The sequence below is a fragment of the Hypanus sabinus genome, chromosome 20 (assembly GCF_030144855.1).
Source record: "Hypanus sabinus isolate sHypSab1 chromosome 20, sHypSab1.hap1, whole genome shotgun sequence".
NCBI classification, from domain to species: Eukaryota; Metazoa; Chordata; class Chondrichthyes; order Myliobatiformes; family Dasyatidae; genus Hypanus; species Hypanus sabinus.
The window spans coordinates 63,327,202-63,348,775 of record NC_082725.1 but is presented as its reverse complement, the minus strand read 5'-3'; the positions used below and the strand labels follow the sequence as shown (position 1 = coordinate 63,348,775).

Sequence of the window (21,574 nt, the reverse complement as noted above, 5' to 3'; positions counted from 1 at the left end):
TCCCTATCCTAGGGTCCAGCACCTACCTGATTCTCCCAGTCCACCTGCATGTTGAAATCTCCCATAACGACTGCATTACCTTTAGCACATGCCAATGTTAACTCCCTAATCAACTTGTACCCAATATCCACGCTACTGTTTGGGGGCCTGTACACAACACCCATTAGGGTCTTTTTACCCTTACTGTTCCTCAGCTCAATCCACACAGACTCTACTTCCCCTGTTCCCAAGTCACCTCTTGCTAAGGACTGAATCTCATTCCTCACCAACAGCGCCACCCCACCCCCTCTTCCCATATTTCTGTCTCTACGATAGCACGTATACCCTGGTACACTCAATTCCCAGGCCTGATCCCCTTGCAGCCATGTCTCCGTTATCCCAACAATATCGTAGTTCCCCATTTTCATCTGAGCTTCAAGCTCATCTGTCTTATTTCTAACACTACGCGCATTCAAGTATAGAATTCTTAGCCCATTCCTCCTCTCTTTGCTTAAAACACTGTCTACTGTACCTAACCCAGTTCCTTGAACTTCCATTGGGCAAATTGCACCCTGAATTTTGATGACCTTCTCAAGATCACCCAAACCTTGTACACATTTAACCCCATGCACCTTCTGACCAACCCTCTGGATCTGGATCCCTGCCCCCTGCACATCTAGTTTAAACCCCCCCCCCAGCAGCACTGGCAAATACTCCTGCAAGAATGTTAGTACCCCTCCGGTTCAGATGTAGACCATCCCTTCGAAACAGATCCCAATGTCCCTGGAACAAAGACCAATTATCCAAAAACCTGAACCCTTCCTTCCTGCACCATGCTCTCAGCCTCGTATTAATGTGCATAATCATTCTATTCTTCGCCTCACTCGCACGTGGCACAGGTAGCAATCCCGAGATTGTCACCCTGGAGGTCCTGCCTTTCAGCTTCACTCCTAACTCCCTGAACTCTCTAAGCAGGACCCCCTCACTCACCTTACCTACATCATTGGTCCCTACATGGACCACTACATCTGGGTTCATGCCCTCACTCTCAAGAATAGCCTGCACCCGATCTGAGATGTCCCGGACCCTGGCACCAGGGAGGCAACATACCATCCGAGACTCCCGATCTGCCCCACAAAATCTCCTATCTGCCCCCCTAACTATAGAGTCCCCTAAAACTATCGCTCTCTTCTCTTCCCTCCTCCCCTTTCTAGTTGAGGGTTCAACCTCTGTGCCAGAGGCAGGACGACTACAACTCATTCCTGGTAGGTCATCCCCATCAACAGTATCCAGTACGGTATACTTATTGTTAATGGGAATGGCCACAGGGGTGCTCTGCTCTCTCTGCCTGCTCCCCCTGCCTCTCTGGACCGTCACCCATCTGCCTACTTCTTGGTTTTTTGGTGTGACTACCTCCTGATAACTCCTATCTATCTCTGCCTCCACCTCCCGAATGATCCGTAGTTCATCCAGCTCCTGCTCCAACTCCCTAACTCGGTCTGATAGGAGCTGCAGCTGGACGCACCTTTTGCAGGTGTGGTCATCAGGGACAACTGTGTTGACGCTGACCTCCCACATACTGCATACGGAGCACACCACTGCTCTGACTGTCTCCCCCATACCTGAACTGGATTAATAGAATAAGTCTAAAAAGCACCTAGCGACCTTACCTTCTTCCCCTCAGCGAGCAATCACACAAGCTTACCGAAGTCCCCTTACGCCGAAGCCCACTTAGCCAAAGCCCAGGACTCTGCTTCCACGGACTCCGCTGCCCGCTCTGAAAAGAAGTCCTGCCTTTTAAAGTGCGCGCTCGACGCTGACGTCACTCGCGCCTGCGCAGTTCTCCCTCCTCCACAGGTATTGACCAGGTAGGCTTAAATCCTACCTACACGGTCGAATTCTCTGAGCTCCCAGCTGAATCACAAGCTGTAACTTGCTCCCGATTCAAAATCTACACAATCCACAACTCCACCAATCTTGGTATCATCTGCAAACTTACTAACCCACCCATCTACATCATTTATATACATCACAAGCAGCAGAGCTCCCAGCACAGATCCCTGTGGAACTCCGCTAATTACAGACCTCCAGCTTGAACAAGTCCCTTCAACCACAACCCTGTCTTCGATGTGCAAGCCAGTTCTGAATCCAGTCAATTTGCTGCAGACCCAATGCATCTTAATCTTCTGGATTAGACTCCCATGAGGATCTATGTCCAACTCCTTACTAAAATCCATGTAGTCAACATCCACAACTCTACCCTCATCAATTTCTCTTGTCACCTTGTCAGAAAACTCAGTCAAGTTGGTAAGGGAAGACCTGCCACCAGCAAAGCCATGCTGGCTCTCCCTAATTGGGCCATACATTTTCAAATGTCATATATCCCATCCCTAAGAAATTTCTCCAGCAATTTCCCTGCAACTGACATGAGACTCACTGGTCTATATATTTTCCCTTCTTCCCTAATTAAATAGAGGTACAACATTAGCCACTTGCCAATCATCCAGGACCTTGCCTGTGGCTAGAGAGGACACAAAGATACTGGTCAAGGCCACAGCAATCTCATCTCTTGCCTCCTTTTACCTGGGGTAAATCCCAATGTACCCTCATTAATACTCATCAGGAGGCTAAGCACTACCCCCTCCTTGACCTCTAGACGTCCTATCATATCACTTAGCACTGATTTCCTAGTCAACCATATCCTTCTTGGTAAATACTGAAGCAAAGTACTCATTAAGTACCTCACTCACATTCTCCATGTCTAAGCAAATGAAGAAGAAGAAAGCCCTTAACTCCGAATAGAGTCATCGGGACACCGCCGTGACGGCATTTTTTTTAGCAGGCTTTCTTGTTTTTACAAGGCCCAGTTGCTCGCTCAATGCTCAACCCAGTACGGATGGAAAGCGTGCAAGGGAGCCGGCTGGATTCGAACTCGGGAGCCTTCGCTCCAAAGTTTGGCGCTGATGCCAGTACACCACCAGCCGGCTCATCCAAACAAATGGTCCGCCCTTTATCCTTGAATGATCTTCCTTCCCAATTAATGTTTCTTAGTTCCTGCCGAGTCCCTTGTAATTTGCCCTACTCTAACTTAAAACCCTCAAGGACCATACCTATCCTTGGCTATAGCTATCCTGAAAATTGAGGAGCTGTGGTCACTGTCCCCTAACTGTTCACCCACTGAAATTTCAGTCACCTGGCCAGGCTTATTACCCAACACCAGGTGCAGTACAGCCCCTCTTCTCATTGGACTGTTCACATATTAATTTAAGAAATCTTCCTGGATGTACCCTTTCACAACATCAAGACGGTTGTAAGCTTGTTATCACAGGTGAAGATCTTGACGAAAACCACATTAACTAGATAAGAGGTGGCAAGTCCAATTTAAAACATCTTTGCTTTCTCCCAAAGCTGTGGAAACTTATTTTGAATATCACTAGTTATTCAGAAATTTTGCTTGTGTTGTTCTATCACTCTGCAGTTCAATAAGACACTCTTGCAAAGTGATGTTAATATTGTTCACATTCACCCCAAGTGGATCCACCACCCAATCGGGAATATGTATCTCCAGCAGGTCTCTGAACCAAAATTCTATGTCAGGGTGCAGATGTTTCAAATGATCAAAATATATGATCAGTATATATAATCAAATATATAATCTTGCAATTTTATTTTAATTGTGGCCAGTGAAGGAAATTGCATAAACTCACGACAACCAACATTGCTGCATAAGAGTTTGAGAGTGCTCCAAGAAAAGTAGGAATAACCTTTTTGCAGGATATGAGACTGCAGATTTTTTCCTTGTGACTGTTGAGTAGGCTCGAAAGAAGATTAGCAAATGTCGAGGATTATAATAAGTATAATCACATAATTTCAGGTGCAAAAATACCGGTATTGAATATACATGTAAAAATTCAAATAGATTTTTAAGCAGTATTTTTAAAAATAATTTAACTTTTTACTATTAATTTTACAAATATTTTTAAAGTGCTATTATATATGCAAATTTTTGTGGCAATAAAGAGCACATATTCACCATGAAAGTGAACTGAACTTCCTTTCAAAATATGGTAATTATCAGGGATTTAATGGAAGTTGTAAATAGATTTAAACGAATCACACCTTCTCACCTCTCCGCAGTTTCTGACAGATGACCCCACTGCAGTAACTGCAGTCTTCGTGCCACGTTTTATAAATATTACAAGTATCGCTGGAAGGCAAACAGAACCATACTTGCTGACTGGCCTTGCTGCAGACCCCCCCAGTCTGCAGTTTGTGATCTGGGGGTAGTTGTGCAGTGGACTCAGCAGGCCACCCTGCAAAGTGTGAACAGTGATGTGTGTGGGAGCAGAGAGAACAACTGATATGCTGCACCACACACACACACACACACACACACACACACACAACCTGCTTTGTTGCCTCATGTGCATCATCCAGCATATTTTCCCTTTCATTTCAATCAGGGTTCCAATTAAATTACGTATTTTTTATTGAAATAGTTTAGTAATATTTTGTTATAACAGTACTCCTGTGGCCCCCAGTTTCTTTTGTTACTTGTAGCCCCTATGAAATCTGGCAAGCCCATATTGAGAGCCACTGGTGCAGAGTATAAGGAGAGGACTGGAGAGTCTGAGGGGGCAGATGGTGGGCAGACAGAGCCATCTTGGCAGGGCAGAATGATGGTTGACACTTTGAATTGAGACCTTAGATCAACAAAGTGGACCAAAGTAGCTGGGCCTCAGTACTGAGTTTAAATTGGGAGGGTTTTACAGAGACAGGGTTGCTGGTGTTATCTGGTGCCTCACTGTACCTGCTGCAGGGAGACCAGGTCCCAGGTCTCAGGTAGGAGGGCAGGGATCATTACTGCCTGGTGGGTGTGAGTTTTGTGTCGGGTCTGGGTTGTTACTCGTGTTCTCGATGATATCTCAGCTACAAAGTGACTCTGCCCTGGAGTGACACTCACTCACCACAACACTGGCAGTACCCAGGAGCCAGTTCACTGCCCCATCCATTAGTGCACTGATAAACTGCAGTTGTAATTCACCCAGGCTGGGGCTGAGCTTTGCAACTTATTCCATCCTTGTCACAGCAGACAGCCGTGGGAGGAGAGTGATAAACTCCAAAGGCTCCGGGTGGTCACTCAGCTGAAGCTGGTCTGTTATTGATTGCTAACTCGACCGTGCATAACAGGAAAGTGTCCCATTGCTCAGGGGTATTTCTCTGCAGTTGCACACCATTTTGCCATCTCTCAGCAAGTGTCAGGGCCCAATTATCCTTCATCTTTGAGGTCACTGAGTCACAATAGAGTGCTCACAGACCATTGCTGATCTGAGAATTTGTTATCAATGTTCATATGTACATCAGAGGTTGGTCATAAAAAAGAGAAAAGGATGCCATTCCCATGTACCAACTCAGAGTTGAGCAAGTTCACACTGGTCCTACAGGGGAAATGCTGAGATTGACAGGTGCATGGCATTGTCGGAGGGGCAGTAGTGAGGGAGGACCACACTATGGGAGGGTCAGTAGTGAGGGAGCACCACATTGTGGGAGGGGCAGTAGTGAGGGAGCACCACATTGTGGGAGGGGCAGTAGTGAGGGAGCACCACACTGTGGGAGGGGCAGTAGTGAGGGAGCACCACACTGTAGGACAGTAGTGAGGGAGGACCACACTGTGGGAGAGGCATTACTAAGGGAGCACCACACTGTGTGAGGGGCAGGACTGAGGGAGCACCACTCTGTGGGAGGGGCAGTAGTGAGGGAGCACCACACTGTGGGAGGGGCAGTACTGAGGGAACACACTGGGAGGGGCAATACTGAGAAAATTCCCTATGGGAGAGGTGGTACAGAGGGAGCGCTGAGCAGTGCAATGTGCCTGAACTGTGTTCAAATTCTCTCAGTGTAAGTTGATCTCATACCCTCTTGACTAGGACACTAAGGCACTTGATGCTAGAATCTCTTGATCTCTTTATTGCAAACACTCAGTGAAAGGCCTTTGGGCAGTTGATGATGTAACAGAATCAGATTTATCATCACTGACATGTGATGTGAAATTTGTTGTATTGTGGAGCAAAGACACAAAATTACTATAAGTTACACGAATAGATAAAGTACCAAAAGTGGAGTGCTGTTATTGGAGTGAAGTGCTCGTGGAGGAGGAGAGCTGTTCCTGAATCATTGAGTATGGGTCTTCTGACAGCCATACCTGCTCCCTGAAAGTAGCAACGAGAAGAGGACCTGTCTCAGATTGTGAAGGTTCTTGGTGATGAAGCTGTTTTCTTGAGGCATTGCCTCGCAGAAGTGTCCATGATGGTGAGAAGTGTTGTGCCCATGGCATGATAGAGATGGTAGTTGTTAGTGCCATTACTAATTCCTGTACAACTGAACTTGGACTGCTGGACCAAGGTAAGAAGGATGTGTGGATGAGGACAATGCAGGCACACAGTCATTCAAAGTGCAGGGACAAGGCACGTTCTCTCCTGGTGCTGCCTGGACCTGTGAGATGCCAGGGCCAAACAGTATGGTTGTCACTGACACCAACTACTGGTGATATGCTCACTAGGATTGGTTTGTGTTTGTCACAAGATACAGGGAAAAGCTTTGGTCTGCCTTCCAGACAGATCATTCCATCCTTAAGTAAATCAAAGCAACAAAAAGGGAAGCGTGCACAATATGGAGTTAAAGTGCTGTGCAGGTGGGCATGACAAGGTCGATTAGGAGATCAAAAGTTATTTTGGTGTATTAAAGGAGAGAAGGATGAAAGTAAACTCTGGAGGAAGAATATTAGATATTTTGGATTTACCTGCTAATATTATGATATGAAATACCTTCTCCGAGTGGAAAGCACATTACTCATTTTCATCATATTGGGATTTTTTTTAGTTTGTTTAATTAGGTTGTCAACTGGTAGAAGTTTTTATTCTCGATTGATATTAGTGTCACAGCCTGTTTTGGCAGGGTTGTACTCTCACAGACTGTCCACCATCCACCATGTCCTGTCAATTTTCCGTTAGGTGGAAAGCAAATGAATCCTGAAGCCAAGGTGTCAGCCTTTCGGTACATCAGAGACCTCCTAACCCACCAGGCACCCAGAGTCTTTAGAACAACGATCTGCTGGACGAATTCAGCAGGAAAAAGCATCTGTCGGGAATGGAGCTGTTGACGTTTCATGTCGAAACCCTGCATCAGGACTTCAACTTGTAGTGTTTTGACCCAAAGCATTGAGAAATCGCTAAGTTCCTCCAGCCGTTTGTTTTCTGCTCCAGATTCCAGCATCTGCTGTCACTTGTGTGTCATTTTTTGAGATTTGTTCAGCTCTGACATGGAGAGGCCAGCTGCATTTCAGCCATTTAGTATTTGTTCATTAAATTCACCTCGGTGGCTATCACTTGTGGTTCAATGAAACCCGCACTTCTGGAAATTCCTGAGGGATTTTAAAAATCTCAGTTAGCAGATGAGGCTATCAAAGACTTCGGCCGAACTAAACACAAAACCCTGGGGGTGCTGGGCTCACCCAGCACCACATCTCTTTTGCTAATCACAATATGGAAAGACTTTGAGGGACACTTAGAAGCATGGCAGCAGGAAAAAGGTTTATCACTGAGTTACTGTGGCAGAGGTTTACAAGTTAAAGAGGCAGATAGGAGGGAAAGGGAATAAAACCACAGTTCTGGTTCGCACAGATTTATATTGTCTGAAAGGTCATACAGAGTACGATATACGGAAGAAAGAAAGAAATTGTTTCTTAGTACAATGTAAATCTTTATATGAAATATGCAACTGCTGCAGGGGAATTATAAATTGATCTGTTATTTAGCTGACATCGCTGTATTTTTGTGTTCTTGTTACATGCATCGGGTCCGCATCAACCCCACTGAGTAAACCTGTCTCTCTTGCAGACTACAGAACGGAAGTGACTTTACTGAAGAGCTTAATGACGATGATCCCAGCGCCTACGTTACAAACTTATCCTATTATCAGCTTGTTCCCTTTGAAACAGACATCTTGGAGTGATTGCGACACCAGGCACATTTAAAAAGAGGCTGACTTGCACCTTGCCTTATTCATCTATCCTCTTGTTTCCAACAGCGAGATGTGAAGTGGATAACAATATTCAGTTTGCAGGCTGGGTCAGTTTATGAAGGAATCCAAATACTTGCATTATTCTCTGATTGCAGCTTCTTACCCAGCTGTTCATGAAAGGATCAGTTGCCAGTGAGCCTCAGCTCTGGCAGGAGAATTCACAAGCTGGTTTGCTAATTTTTGGAAAGCACAAAATGTCTCCTTGTTAAAAATAGATAATAATCAGCAGGATAAGCAATTATCTATAAAACAGGGCACCTTGACAGTACAGGTGGGATCCATTCATCTTGCAGAAGAGTTGGTGTGGATTGTTCTGGGTTGTAATGTATCTCAGTATTTTGTGTTTACATGCAGAGGTAGACCTGGGGAGGAGGAGACCCTATCCTGTGGTGGGGGCTGGTCTTGAGATCATCCCCACACAGATGGATTCAGAAACAGGGAGGTATTTGAGGCAATGCTCATCTCAGAATGTTCCATCTTCACCCCTCCTGTGTGGCTTTGAACACTGAAGGTTCATGAAGCTACTAAAGACTTTGATAATGCTGTCTAAACTGTGTTCTTCACTGCATCCCCATGGACTGCACATGATCCCTGTTATAGGACCTTTTAAACAAATCTCCACTAACTTACTATTTTTGACATGTAAATAGTAAATTATTAAATCAAGATTGTTTTATAGCGCGTATCTGCAAATGTATTTTATTGGCAGCAGTATTAATCATTAAAATATTTTAATCAATGCAATAACCAAATGGTGGCCATTTATTTCAGAATAACGGATGAATACAGAGCCACATTTTGATGCAAACTATTAACAGAGCTGCACTTAATTTTACACCTGTCACCTTCAAACCTTTGATAATCCAGCATACTCAAGTCTTTGATAGTTCTGGACTACAAGGTTTTCTCGTATGACCTACCTACCTCGCCATTCTCTGTAACTTGCACTATCTGCAACAGAATCCTACCACTAAGCCCATCTTTTACTCCCACCCCTGCACTCACCCTTTTTTTTCTGCAGGGATCGCTCTCTATATGACTCCATTGTCCACTCTTCCCTCCCCACTAATATCCCTACTGGCACATCTCCACAGAAGAACAAGTGCTACACCTCCTCCCTCACTACCATTCAAGGCCCCAAACAGTCCTCCCTTCAATTTGGAGTCTGTCAGAGTCACCTACTGTATATGATGCGGCCTCCTCGGACTGCTTTGTCAGAGACCTTTGCTCTGTCCACCTCAGAAGATGGGATTTCCCCGTGGCCAGCCATTTCAATTCAACTTCCCATTCCCATTCCAACATGTCAGACCAGGGCTATCCTACTGCCGTGATGAGACCAAACTCAGGATAAAGGACCAACACCTCATATTCTATCTGGTACCCTCCAACCTGATGGCATGAGCATAAACCTCTATAACTCCTAGTAAATTTTCCTCCCCCCCTTCACTTTGTCCATTCAGGTTCCTCTCTCACCACTTCTCACCTGCCTATTTCCTCCCCCTAGTGCCCCTCTTCTTTCCCTTTCCTCCATGGTCTACTGTCCTCACCATCAGATTCCTCCCCCACCCATCACCTCCAGATTCCTACCTCATCCTCCTCCCTCACCCATCACCTCCAGATTCCTACCTCATCCTCCTCCCCCACCCATCACCTCCAGATTCCTACCTCATCCTCCTCCCCCCACCCATCACCTCCAGATTCCTACCTCATCCTCCTCCCCCACCCATCACCTCCAGATCCCTACCTCATCCTCCTCCCCCACCCATCACCTCCAGATTCCTACCTCATCCTCCTCCCCCACCCATCACCTCCAGATTCCTACCTCATCCTCCTCCCCCACCCATCACCTCCAGATTCCTACCTCATCCTCCTCCCCCACCCATCACCTCCAGATTCCTACCTCATCCTCCTCCCCCACCCATCACCTCCAGATTCCTACCTCATCCTCCTCCCCCACCCATCACCTCCAGATTCCTACCTCATCCTCCTCCCCCACCCATCACCTCCAGATTCCTACCTCATCCTCCTCCCCCCACCCATCACCTCCAGATTCCTACCTCATCCTCGTCCCCCACCCATCACCTCGATTCCTACCTCATCCTCCACCCCAACCATCACCTCCACATTCCTACCTCATCCTCCCCACCCATCACTTCCAGATTCCTACCTCATCCTCCACCCAACCATCACCTCCAGATTCCTACCTCATCCTCCTCCCCCACCATCACCTCACAGATTCCTACCTCATCCTCCTCCCCAACCATCACCTCCAGCTTCCTACCTCATCCTCCTCCCCCACCCATCACCTCCAGATTCCTACCTCATCCTCCTCCCCCACCCATCTCCTCCAGATTCCTACCTCATCCTCGTCCCCAACTATCACCTCCAGATTCCTACCTCATCCTCCTCCCCCACCCATCTCCTCCAGATTCCTACCTCATCCTCCTCCCCACCCATCTCCTCCAGATTCCTACCTCATCCTCCTCCCCCACCCATCACCTCCACATTCCTACCTCATCCTCCCCACCCATCACTTCCAGATTCCTACCTCATCCTCCACCCAACCATCACCTCCAGATTCCTACCTCATTCTCCTCCCCACCCATCACCTCCAGAGTCCTACCTCATCCTCCTCCCCCACCCATCACCTCCAGATTCCTACATCTCCCCCACCCATCACCTCCAGATTCCTACCTCATCCTCCTCCCCCACCCATCTCCTCCAGATTCCTACCTCATCCTCGTCCCCAACTATCACCTCCAGATCACTACCTCATCCTCCTCCCCCACCCATCTCCTCCAGATTCCTGCCTCATCCTCCTCCCCACCCATCTCCTCCAGATTCCTACCTCATCCTCCTCCCCCACCCATCACCTCCACATTCCTACCTCATCCTCCCCACCCATCTCCTCCAGATTCCTACCTCATCCTCCTCCCCCACCCATCACCTCCAGATTCCTACCTCATCCTCCTCCCCCTCCCATCACCTCCAGATTCCTACCTCATCCTCCTCCCCCTCCCATCACCTCCAGATTCCTACCTAATCCTCCTCTTCCACCCACCCACCCACCCACCTTCCCCTTCCCCTTCACCTACCAGTTTCTACTCATCCCTTCTCCCAACCTTCCTATTCTGGCTTCTGGCCTCACCTCCAGTCCTGATGAAGTATCTCAGTCCAGAACATTCTCTCCATAGACACAATCCGTCTGGCTGAGTTCTTCCAGCATTTTCTGTATGCACAATTCTGTAATGACCCAAGTGCCCAAATAGACAGTGTTGTGAACATAAATGAGTTGAATTAGTGGAGTGTTGGAACTAACACTTCATTGTAATTACTAGAATGCAATGACTGTAGCAATGTAACAGTCACAGTGATGTAAACACACAGTGCTACAACGAACTCAGTCCTGTAACTACCCAACTTCTCCAACTGCCCTGTCCAGAGCCACTGTGCCAGCTCACCGTACCATTTCACTGTAACAATCACCGTACCAGGTCACTGTACTGGGTCACTGTACTGGGTCACTGTACCGGGTCACCGTACCGGGTCACTGTACTGGGTCACTGTACCGGGTCACTGTACTGGGTCACTGTACCGGGTCACTGTACCAGGTCACTGTACCGATCACCGTACCGGGTCACTGTACCGATCACTGTACAATGTCACTGTACTGGGTCACTGTAACGATCACCATACCGGGTCACTGTAACGATCACCATACCGGGTCACTGTACTGGGTCACTGTACTGGTCACTGTAATGATCATTGTACCGGGTCACTGTACTGATCACTGTAACGATCACCAAACCGGGTCACTGTACCGGGTCACTGTACCTGGTCACTGTACCGGGTCACTGTACTGGTCACTGTACTGGGTCACTGTACCGGGTCACTGTACTGGGTCACTGTAACGATCACCATACCAGGTCACTGTACCGGGTCACTGTACCAGGTCACTGTACTGGTCACTGTACCAGGTCACTGTAACGATCATTGTACCGGGTCACTGTACTGATCACTGTAACGATCACCAAACCGGGTCACTGTACCGGGTCACTGTACCTGGTCACTGTACCGGGTCACTGTACTGGTCACTGTACCGGGTCACTGTACCGGGTCACTGTACTGGGTCACTGTAACGATCACCATACCAGGTCACTGTACCGGGTCACTGTACCAGGTCACTGTACTGGTCACTGTACCAGGTCACTGTAACGATCATTGTACCGGGTCACTGTACTGATCACTGTAACGATCACCATACCGGGTCACTGTACCGGGTCACTGTACCGGGTCACTGTACTGGTCACTGTAACGATCACCATACCGGGTCACTGTACCGGGTCACTGTACCTGGTCACTGTACCGGGTCACTGTACTGGTCACTGTACTGGGTCACTGTACCAGGTCACTGTACTGATCACCGTACCGGGACACTGTACCGGGTCACTGTACTGATCACTGTAACGATCACCATACCGGGTCACTGTACCGGGTCACTGTACCTGGTCACTGTACCGGGTCACTGTACTGGTCACTGTACTGGGTCACTGTACCAGGTCACTGTACTGATCACCGTACCGGGTCACTGTACCGATCACTGTACAATGTCACTGTACTGGGTCACTGTAACGATCACCATACCGGGTCACTGTACTGGTCACTGTACCGGGTCACTGTACTGGTCACTGTACTGGGTCACTGTACCGATCACCATACCGGGTCACTGTACCGGGTCACTGTACCAGGTCACTGTACCGATCATTGTACCAGGTCACTGTACTGATCACTGTACCGGGTCACTGTACTGGGTCACTGTACCTGGTCACTGTACCGGGTCACTGTACAGATCACCATACCATTTCACTGTACCGGGTCACTGTACCGGTTCACTGTACTGGTCACTGTACCTGGTCACTGTACTGGGTCACTGTACCAGGTCACCGTACCGGGTCACGGTACCGGGTCACTGTACTGGGTCACTGTACAAGGTCACTGTACTGGTCACTGTACAGGGTCACTGTACCGGGTCACTGTACCATTTCACTGTACCGATCACCATACTGGGTCACTGAACCGGGTCACCGTACTGGTCACCATTCTGGGTCACTGTACCGATCACTGAACCGGGTCACTGTAACGATCACTGTACTGGGTCACTGTACTGGTCACTGTAACAATCACTGTACCGGGTCACTGTAATGATCACCATACCGGGTCACTGTACCGGGTCACTATACTGATCACTGTACTGGTCACTGTACCGGGTCACTGTACTGGTCACTGTAACGATCACCGTACCGGGTCACTGTACCGATCACCGTACCGGGTCACTGTAACGATCACTGTACCGGGTCACCGTACTGGTCACTGTACCTGGTCACTGTACCGGGTCACCGTACTGGTCACTGTACCGGGTCACTGTACCAGGTCACTGTAACGATCATTGTACCGGGTCACTGTACTGATCACTGTAACGATCACCAAACCGGGTCACTGTACCGGGTCACTGTACCTGGTCACTGTACCGGGTCACTGTACTGGTCACTGTACCGGGTCACTGTACCGGGTCACTGTACTGGGTCACTGTAACGATCACCATACCAGGTCACTGTACCGGGTCACTGTACCAGGTCACTGTACTGGTCACTGTACCAGGTCACTGTAACGATCATTGTACCGGGTCACTGTACTGATCACTGTAACGATCACCATACCGGGTCACTGTACCGGGTCACTGTACCGGGTCACTGTACTGGTCACTGTAACGATCACCATACCGGGTCACTGTACCGGGTCACTGTACCTGGTCACTGTACCGGGTCACTGTACTGGTCACTGTACTGGGTCACTGTACCAGGTCACTGTACTGATCACCGTACCGGGACACTGTACCGGGTCACTGTACTGATCACTGTAACGATCACCATACCGGGTCACTGTACCGGGTCACTGTACCTGGTCACTGTACCGGGTCACTGTACTGGTCACTGTACTGGGTCACTGTACCAGGTCACTGTACTGATCACCGTACCGGGTCACTGTACCGATCACTGTACAATGTCACTGTACTGGGTCACTGTAACGATCACCATACCGGGTCACTGTACTGGTCACTGTACCGGGTCACTGTACTGGTCACTGTACTGGGTCACTGTACCGATCACCATACCGGGTCACTGTACCGGGTCACTGTACCAGGTCACTGTACCGATCATTGTACCAGGTCACTGTACTGATCACTGTACCGGGTCACTGTACTGGGTCACTGTACCTGGTCACTGTACCGGGTCACTGTACAGATCACCATACCATTTCACTGTACCGGGTCACTGTACCGGTTCACTGTACTGGTCACTGTACCTGGTCACTGTACTGGGTCACTGTACCAGGTCACCGTACCGGGTCACGGTACCGGGTCACTGTACTGGGTCACTGTACAAGGTCACTGTACTGGTCACTGTACAGGGTCACTGTACCGGGTCACTGTACCATTTCACTGTACCGATCACCATACTGGGTCACTGAACCGGGTCACCGTACTGGTCACCATTCTGGGTCACTGTACCGATCACTGAACCGGGTCACTGTAACGATCACTGTACTGGGTCACTGTACTGGTCACTGTAACAATCACTGTACCGGGTCACTGTAATGATCACCATACCGGGTCACTGTACCGGGTCACTATACTGATCACTGTACTGGTCACTGTACCGGGTCACTGTACTGGTCACTGTAACGATCACCGTACCGGGTCACTGTACCGATCACCGTACCGGGTCACTGTAACGATCACTGTACCGGGTCACCGTACTGGTCACTGTACCTGGTCACTGTACCAGGTCACTGTACTGGACACTGTACCAGGTGACCATTCCAGGTCACTGTACTGGTCACTATTTACGGTCACTGTACCTGGTCACTGTACTGGTCACTGTACCAGGTCACCATTCTGGGTCACTGAGCTGGTCACCATTCTGGGTCACTGTACTGGTCACCATTCCGGGTCACTGTACCAAGTCACCGTACCGGGTCATTGTACCGGGTCACTGTACCAGGTCACTGTACCGGGTCACTGTACTGGGTCACTGTACCGGGTCATTGTACCGGATCACTGTACTGGGTCACTGTACCGGGTCATTGTACCGGGTCACTGTACTGGGTCACTGTACTGGGTCATTGTACCTGGTCACTGTACCGGGTCACTGTACTGGACACTGTACCAGGTGACCATTCCAGGTCACTGTACTGGTCACTATTTCGGGTCACTGTACCGGGTCACTGTACCGGGTCACTGTACTGGTCACTGTACTGGGTCACTGTACCGGGTCACTGTACTGGGTCACTGTAACGATCACCATACCAGGTCACTGTACCGGGTCACTGTACCAGGTCACTGTACTGGTCACTGTACCAGGTCACTGTAACGATCATTGTACCGGGTCACTGTACTGATCACTGTAACGATCACCATACCGGGTCACTGTACCGGGTCACTGTACTGGTCACTGTACCGGGACACTGTACCAGGTCACTGTACTGATCACTGTAACGATCACCATACCGGGTCACTGTACCGGGTCACTGTACCTGGTCACTGTACCGGGTCACTGTACTGGTCACTGTACTGGGTCACTGTACCAGGTCACTGTACTGATCACCGTACCGGGACACTGTACCGGGTCACTGTACTGATCACTGTAACGATCACCATACCGGGTCACTGTACCGGGTCACTGTACCTGGTCACTGTACCGGGTCACTGTACTGGTCACTGTACTGGGTCACTGTACCAGGTCACTGTACTGATCACCGTACCGGGTCACTGTACCGATCACTGTACAATGTCACTGTACTGGGTCACTGTAACGATCACCATACCGGGTCACTGTACTGGTCACTGTACCAGGTCACTGTACTGGTCACTGTACTGGGTCACTGTACCGATCACCATACCGGGTCACTGTACCGGGTCACTGTACCAGGTCACTGTACCGATCATTGTACCAGGTCACTGTACTGATCACTGTACCGGGTCACTGTACTGGGTCACTGTACCTGGTCACTGTACCGGGTCACTGTACAGATCACCATACCATTTCACTGTACTGGTCACTGTACCTGGTCACTGTACTGGGTCACTGTACCAGGTCACCGTACCGGGTCACGGTACCGGGTCACTGTACTGGGTCACTGTACAAGGTCACTGTACTGGTCACTGTACAGGGTCACTGTACCGGGTCACTGTACCATTTCACTGTACCGATCACCATACTGGGTCACTGAACCGGGTCACCGTACTGGTCACCATTCTGGGTCACTGTACCGATCACTGAACCGGGTCACTGTAACGATCACTGTACTGGGTCACTGTACTGGTCACTGTAACAATCACTGTACCGGGTCACTGTAATGATCACCATACCGGGTCACTGTACCGGGTCACTATACTGATCACTGTACTGGTCACTGTACCGGGTCACTGTACTGGTCACTGTAACGATCACCGTACCGGGTCACTGTACCGATCACCGTACCGGGTCACTGTAACGATCACTGTACCGGGTCACCGTACTGGTCACTGTACCTGGTCACTGTACCAGGTCACTGTACTGGACACTGTACCAGGTGACCATTCCAGGTCACTGTACTGGTCACTATTTACGGTCACTGTACCTGGTCACTGTACTGGTCACTGTACCAGGTCACCATTCTGGGTCACTGAGCTGGTCACCATTCTGGGTCACTGTACTGGTCACCATTCCGGGTCACTGTACCAAGTCACCGTACCGGGTCATTGTACCGGGTCACTGTACCAGGTCACTGTACCGGGTCACTGTACTGGGTCACTGTACCGGGTCATTGTACCGGATCACTGTACTGGGTCACTGTACCGGGTCATTGTACCGGGTCACTGTACTGGGTCACTGTACTGGGTCATTGTACCTGGTCACTGTACCGGGTCACTGTACTGGACACTGTACCAGGTGACCATTCCAGGTCACTGTACTGGTCACTATTTCGGGTCACTGTACCTGGTCACTGTACTGGTCACTGTACCAGGTCACCATTCTGGGTCACTGAGCTGGTCACCATTCTGGGTCACTGTACTGGTCACCATTCCGGGTCACTGTACCAAGTCACCGTACCGGGTCATTGTACCGGGTCACTGTACCAGGTCACTGTACCGGGTCACTGTACTGGTCACTGTACCGGGTCATTGTACTGGGTCACTGTAGCAGGTCACTGTACAGGGTCATTGTACCGGGTCACTGTACTGGGTCACTGTACCGGGTCACTGTACCAGGTCACCGTACCGGGTCACTGTACCGGGTCACTGTACAGGGTCATTGTACCGGGTCACTGTACTGGGTCACTGTACTGGGTCATTGTACCGGGTCACTGTACTGGGTCACTGTACCGGGTCATTGTACCGGGTCATTGTACTGGTCACCATTCCGGGTCACTGTACTGGTCACCATTCCGGGTCACTGTAACGATCACCGTACTGGGTCACTGTACCGGGTCACTGTACCAGGTCACTGTATCGGGTCACTGTACCGGGTCATTGTACCGGATCACTGTACTGGGTCACTGTACTGGGTCATTGTACCGGGTCACTGTACTGAGTCACTGTACCGGGTCATTGTACCGGGTCATTGTACTGGTCACCATTCCGGGTCACTGTACTGGTCACCATTCCGGGTCACTGTAACGATCACCGTACTGGGTCACTGTACCGGGTCACTGTACCAGGTCACTGTTCTGGTCACTGTACCAGGTCACTGTACCGGGTCACTGTACTGGTCACCATTCTGGGTCACTGTACCGATCACTGAACCGGGTCACTGTAACGATCACCGTAACGGGTTACTGTACCAGGTCACCATTCCGTGTCACTGTACCGATCACTGTACCAGGTCACTGTACTAGTCACTGTACCGATCACTGTACTGGTCACCGTACCGGGTCACTGTAATAATCACCCTACCGGGTTACTGTACCAGGTCACTGCACCGGGTCACTGTACTGGTCACTGTACCGGGTCACTGTACAGTACTGGTCACCATTCCGGATAACTGTACTGGGTCACTGTACCTGGTCACTGTACTAGGTCACTGTACTGGTCACTGTACCAGGTCACTGTACCGGGTCACCGTACCTGGTCACTGTACAAGGTCACTGTACTGGGTCACTGTACAGGGTCACTGTACTGGGTCACTGTACTGGGTCACTGTACCTGGTCACTGTACTAGGTCACTGTACTGGTCACTGTACCGGGTCACCGTACCATTTCACTGTACCGATCACCATACTGGGTCACTGTACCGATCACTGTACTGGTCACCATTCCGGGTCACTGTACTGGTCACCATTCCAGGTCACTGTACCGGGTCACTGAACTGGTCACCATTCCAGGTCACTGTACCAAGTCACTGTACCGGGTCACTGTACCGGGTCACTGTACCAGGTCACTGTACAGGTCACTGTACCAGGTCATTGTACCGGGTCACTGTAACAATCACCATACCAAGTCACTGTACCAGGTTACTGTACCGGGTCACTGTACTGGGTCACCATATCGGGTCACTGTACTGGTTCACTGTACCGATCACTGTACTGGGTCACTGTACAAGGTCACTGTACTGGTCACTGTACTGGGTCACTGTACCTGGTCACTGTACTGGGTCACTGTACTGGTCACTGTACCGGGTCACTGTACTGGGTAACTGTACTGGGTCACTGTACTGGGTCACTGTACCATTTCACTGTACCGATCACCGTACTGGGTCACTGTACCGATCACTGTACAATGTCACTGTACTGGGTCACTGTAACGATCACCATACCGGGTCACTGTACTGGTCACTGTACCGGGTCACTGTACTGGTCACTGTACTGGGTCACTGTACCGATCACCATACCGGGTCACTGTACCGGGTCACTGTACCAGGTCACTGTACCGATCATTGTACCAGGTCACTGTACTGATCACTGTACCGGGTCACTGTACTGGGTCACTGTACCTGGTCACTGTACCGGGTCACTGTACAGATCACCATACCATTTCACTGTACCGGGTCACTGTACCGGTTCACTGTACTGGTCACTGTACCTGGTCACTGTACTGGGTCACTGTACCAGGTCACCGTACCGGGTCACGGTACCGGGTCACTGTACTGGGTCACTGTACAAGGTCACTGTACTGGTCACTGTACAGGGTCACTGTACCGGGTCACTGTACCATTTCACTGTACCGATCACCATACTGGGTCACTGAACCGGGTCACCGTACTGGTCACCATTCTGGGTCACTGTACCGATCACTGAACCGGGTCACTGTAACGATCACTGTACTGGGTCACTGTACTGGTCACTGTAACAATCACTGTACCGGGTCACTGTAATGATCACCATACCGGGTCACTGTACCGGGTCACTATACTGATCACTGTACTGGTCACTGTACCGGGTCACTGTACTGGTCACTGTAACGATCACCGTACCGGGTCACTGTACCGATCACCGTACCGGGTCACTGTAACGATCACTGTACCGGGTCACCGTACTGGTCACTGTACCTGGTCACTGTACCAGGTCACTGTACTGGACACTGTACCAGGTGACCATTCCAGGTCACTGTACTGGTCACTATTTACGGTCACTGTACCTGGTCACTGTACTGGTCACTGTACCAGGTCACCATTCTGGGTCACTGAGCTGGTCACCATTCTGGGTCACTGTACTGGTCACCATTCCGGGTCACTGTACCAAGTCACCGTACCGGGTCATTGTACCGGGTCACTGTACCAGGTCACTGTACCGGGTCACTGTACTGGGTCACTGTACCGGGTCATTGTACCGGATCACTGTACTGGGTCACTGTACCGGGTCATTGTACCGGGTCACTGTACTGGGTCACTGTACTGGGTCATTGTACCTGGTCACTGTACCGGGTCACTGTACTGGACACTGTACCAGGTGACCATTCCAGGTCACTGTACTGGTCACTATTTCGGGTCACTGTACCTGGTCACTGTACTGGTCACTGTACCAGGTCACCATTCTGGGTCACTGAGCTGGTCACCATTCTGGGTCACTGTACTGGTCACCATTCCGGGTCACTGTACCAAGTCACCGTACCGGGTCATTGTACCGGGTCACTGTACCAGGTCACTGTACCGGGTCACTGTACTGGTCACTGTACCGGGTCATTGTACTGGGTCACTGTAGCAGGTCACTGTACAGGGTCATTGTACCGGGTCACTGTACTGGGTCATTGTACCGGGTCACTGTACTGGTCACCATTCCGGGTCACTGTAACGATCACCGTACCGGGTCACTGTACCGGGTCACTGTACCAGGTCACCGTACCGGGTCACTGTACCGGGTCACTGTACAGGGTCATTGTACCGGGTCACTGTACTGGGTCACTGTACTGGGTCATTGTACCGGGTCACTGTACTGGGTCACTGTACCGGGTCATTGTACCGGGTCATTGTACTGGTCACCATTCCGGGTCACTGTAACGATCACCGTACTGGGTCACTGTACCGGGTCACTGTACCAGGTCACTGTATCGGGTCACTGTACCGGGTCATTGTACCGGATCACTGTACTGGGTCACTGTACTGGGTCATTGTACCGGGTCACTGTACTGGGTCACTGTACCGGGTCATTGTACCGGGTCATTGTACTGGTCACCATTCCGGGTCACTGTACTGGTCACCATTCCGGGTCACTGTAACGATCACCGTACTGGGTCACTGTACCGGGTCACTGTACCAGGTCACTGTTCTGGTCACTGTACCAGGTCACTGTACCGGGTCACTGTACTGGTCACCATTCTGGGTCACTGTACCGATCACTGAACCGGGTCACTGTAACGATCACCGTAACGGGTTACTGTACCAGGTCACCATTCCGTGTCACTGTACCGATCACTGTACCAGGTCACTGTACTAGTCACTGTACCGATCACTGTACTGGTCACCGTACCGGGTCACTGTAATAATCACCCTACCGGGTTACTGTACCAGGTCACTGCACCGGGTCACTGTACTGGTCACTGTACCGGGTCACTGTACAGTACTGGTCACCATTCCGGATAACTGTACTGGGTCACTGTACCTGGTCACTGTACTAGGTCACTGTACTGGTCACTGTACCAGGTCACTGTACCGGGTCACCGTACCTGGTCACTGTACAAGGTCACTGTACTGGGTCACTGTACAGGGTCACTGTACTGGGTCACTGTACTGGGTCACTGTACCTGGTCACTGTACTAGGTCACTGTACTGGTCACTGTACCGGGTCACTGTACCGGGTCACCGTACCATTTCACTGTACCGATCACCATACTGGGTCACTGTACCGATCACTGTACTGGTCACCATTCCGGGTCACTGTACTGGTCACCATTCCAGGTCACTGTACCGGGTCACTGAACTGGTCACCATTCCAGGTCACTGTACTAAGTCACTGTACCGGGTCACTGTACCGGGTCACTGTA

At 50.1% G+C, this 21,574-nt stretch overlaps 1 protein-coding gene across 2 annotated transcripts in view; it reads left to right on the top strand.

Annotated features, from left to right (window-relative positions):
• pxdc1b (PX domain containing 1b) overlaps window positions 1-8,801 on the top strand; it is a 52,737-nt gene extending 43,936 nt beyond the window's left edge. For both annotated transcript variants that reach the window (XM_059945661.1, XM_059945660.1), the window contains one exon: window positions 7,875-8,801. In XM_059945661.1, coding sequence (XP_059801644.1) covers window positions 7,875-8,011 — 137 coding nt within the window. In that variant the 3' untranslated portion in view covers window positions 8,012-8,801. The remainder of the gene's footprint in view (window positions 1-7,874) is intronic.
• Window positions 8,802-21,574: the final 12,773 nt, after the last annotated feature.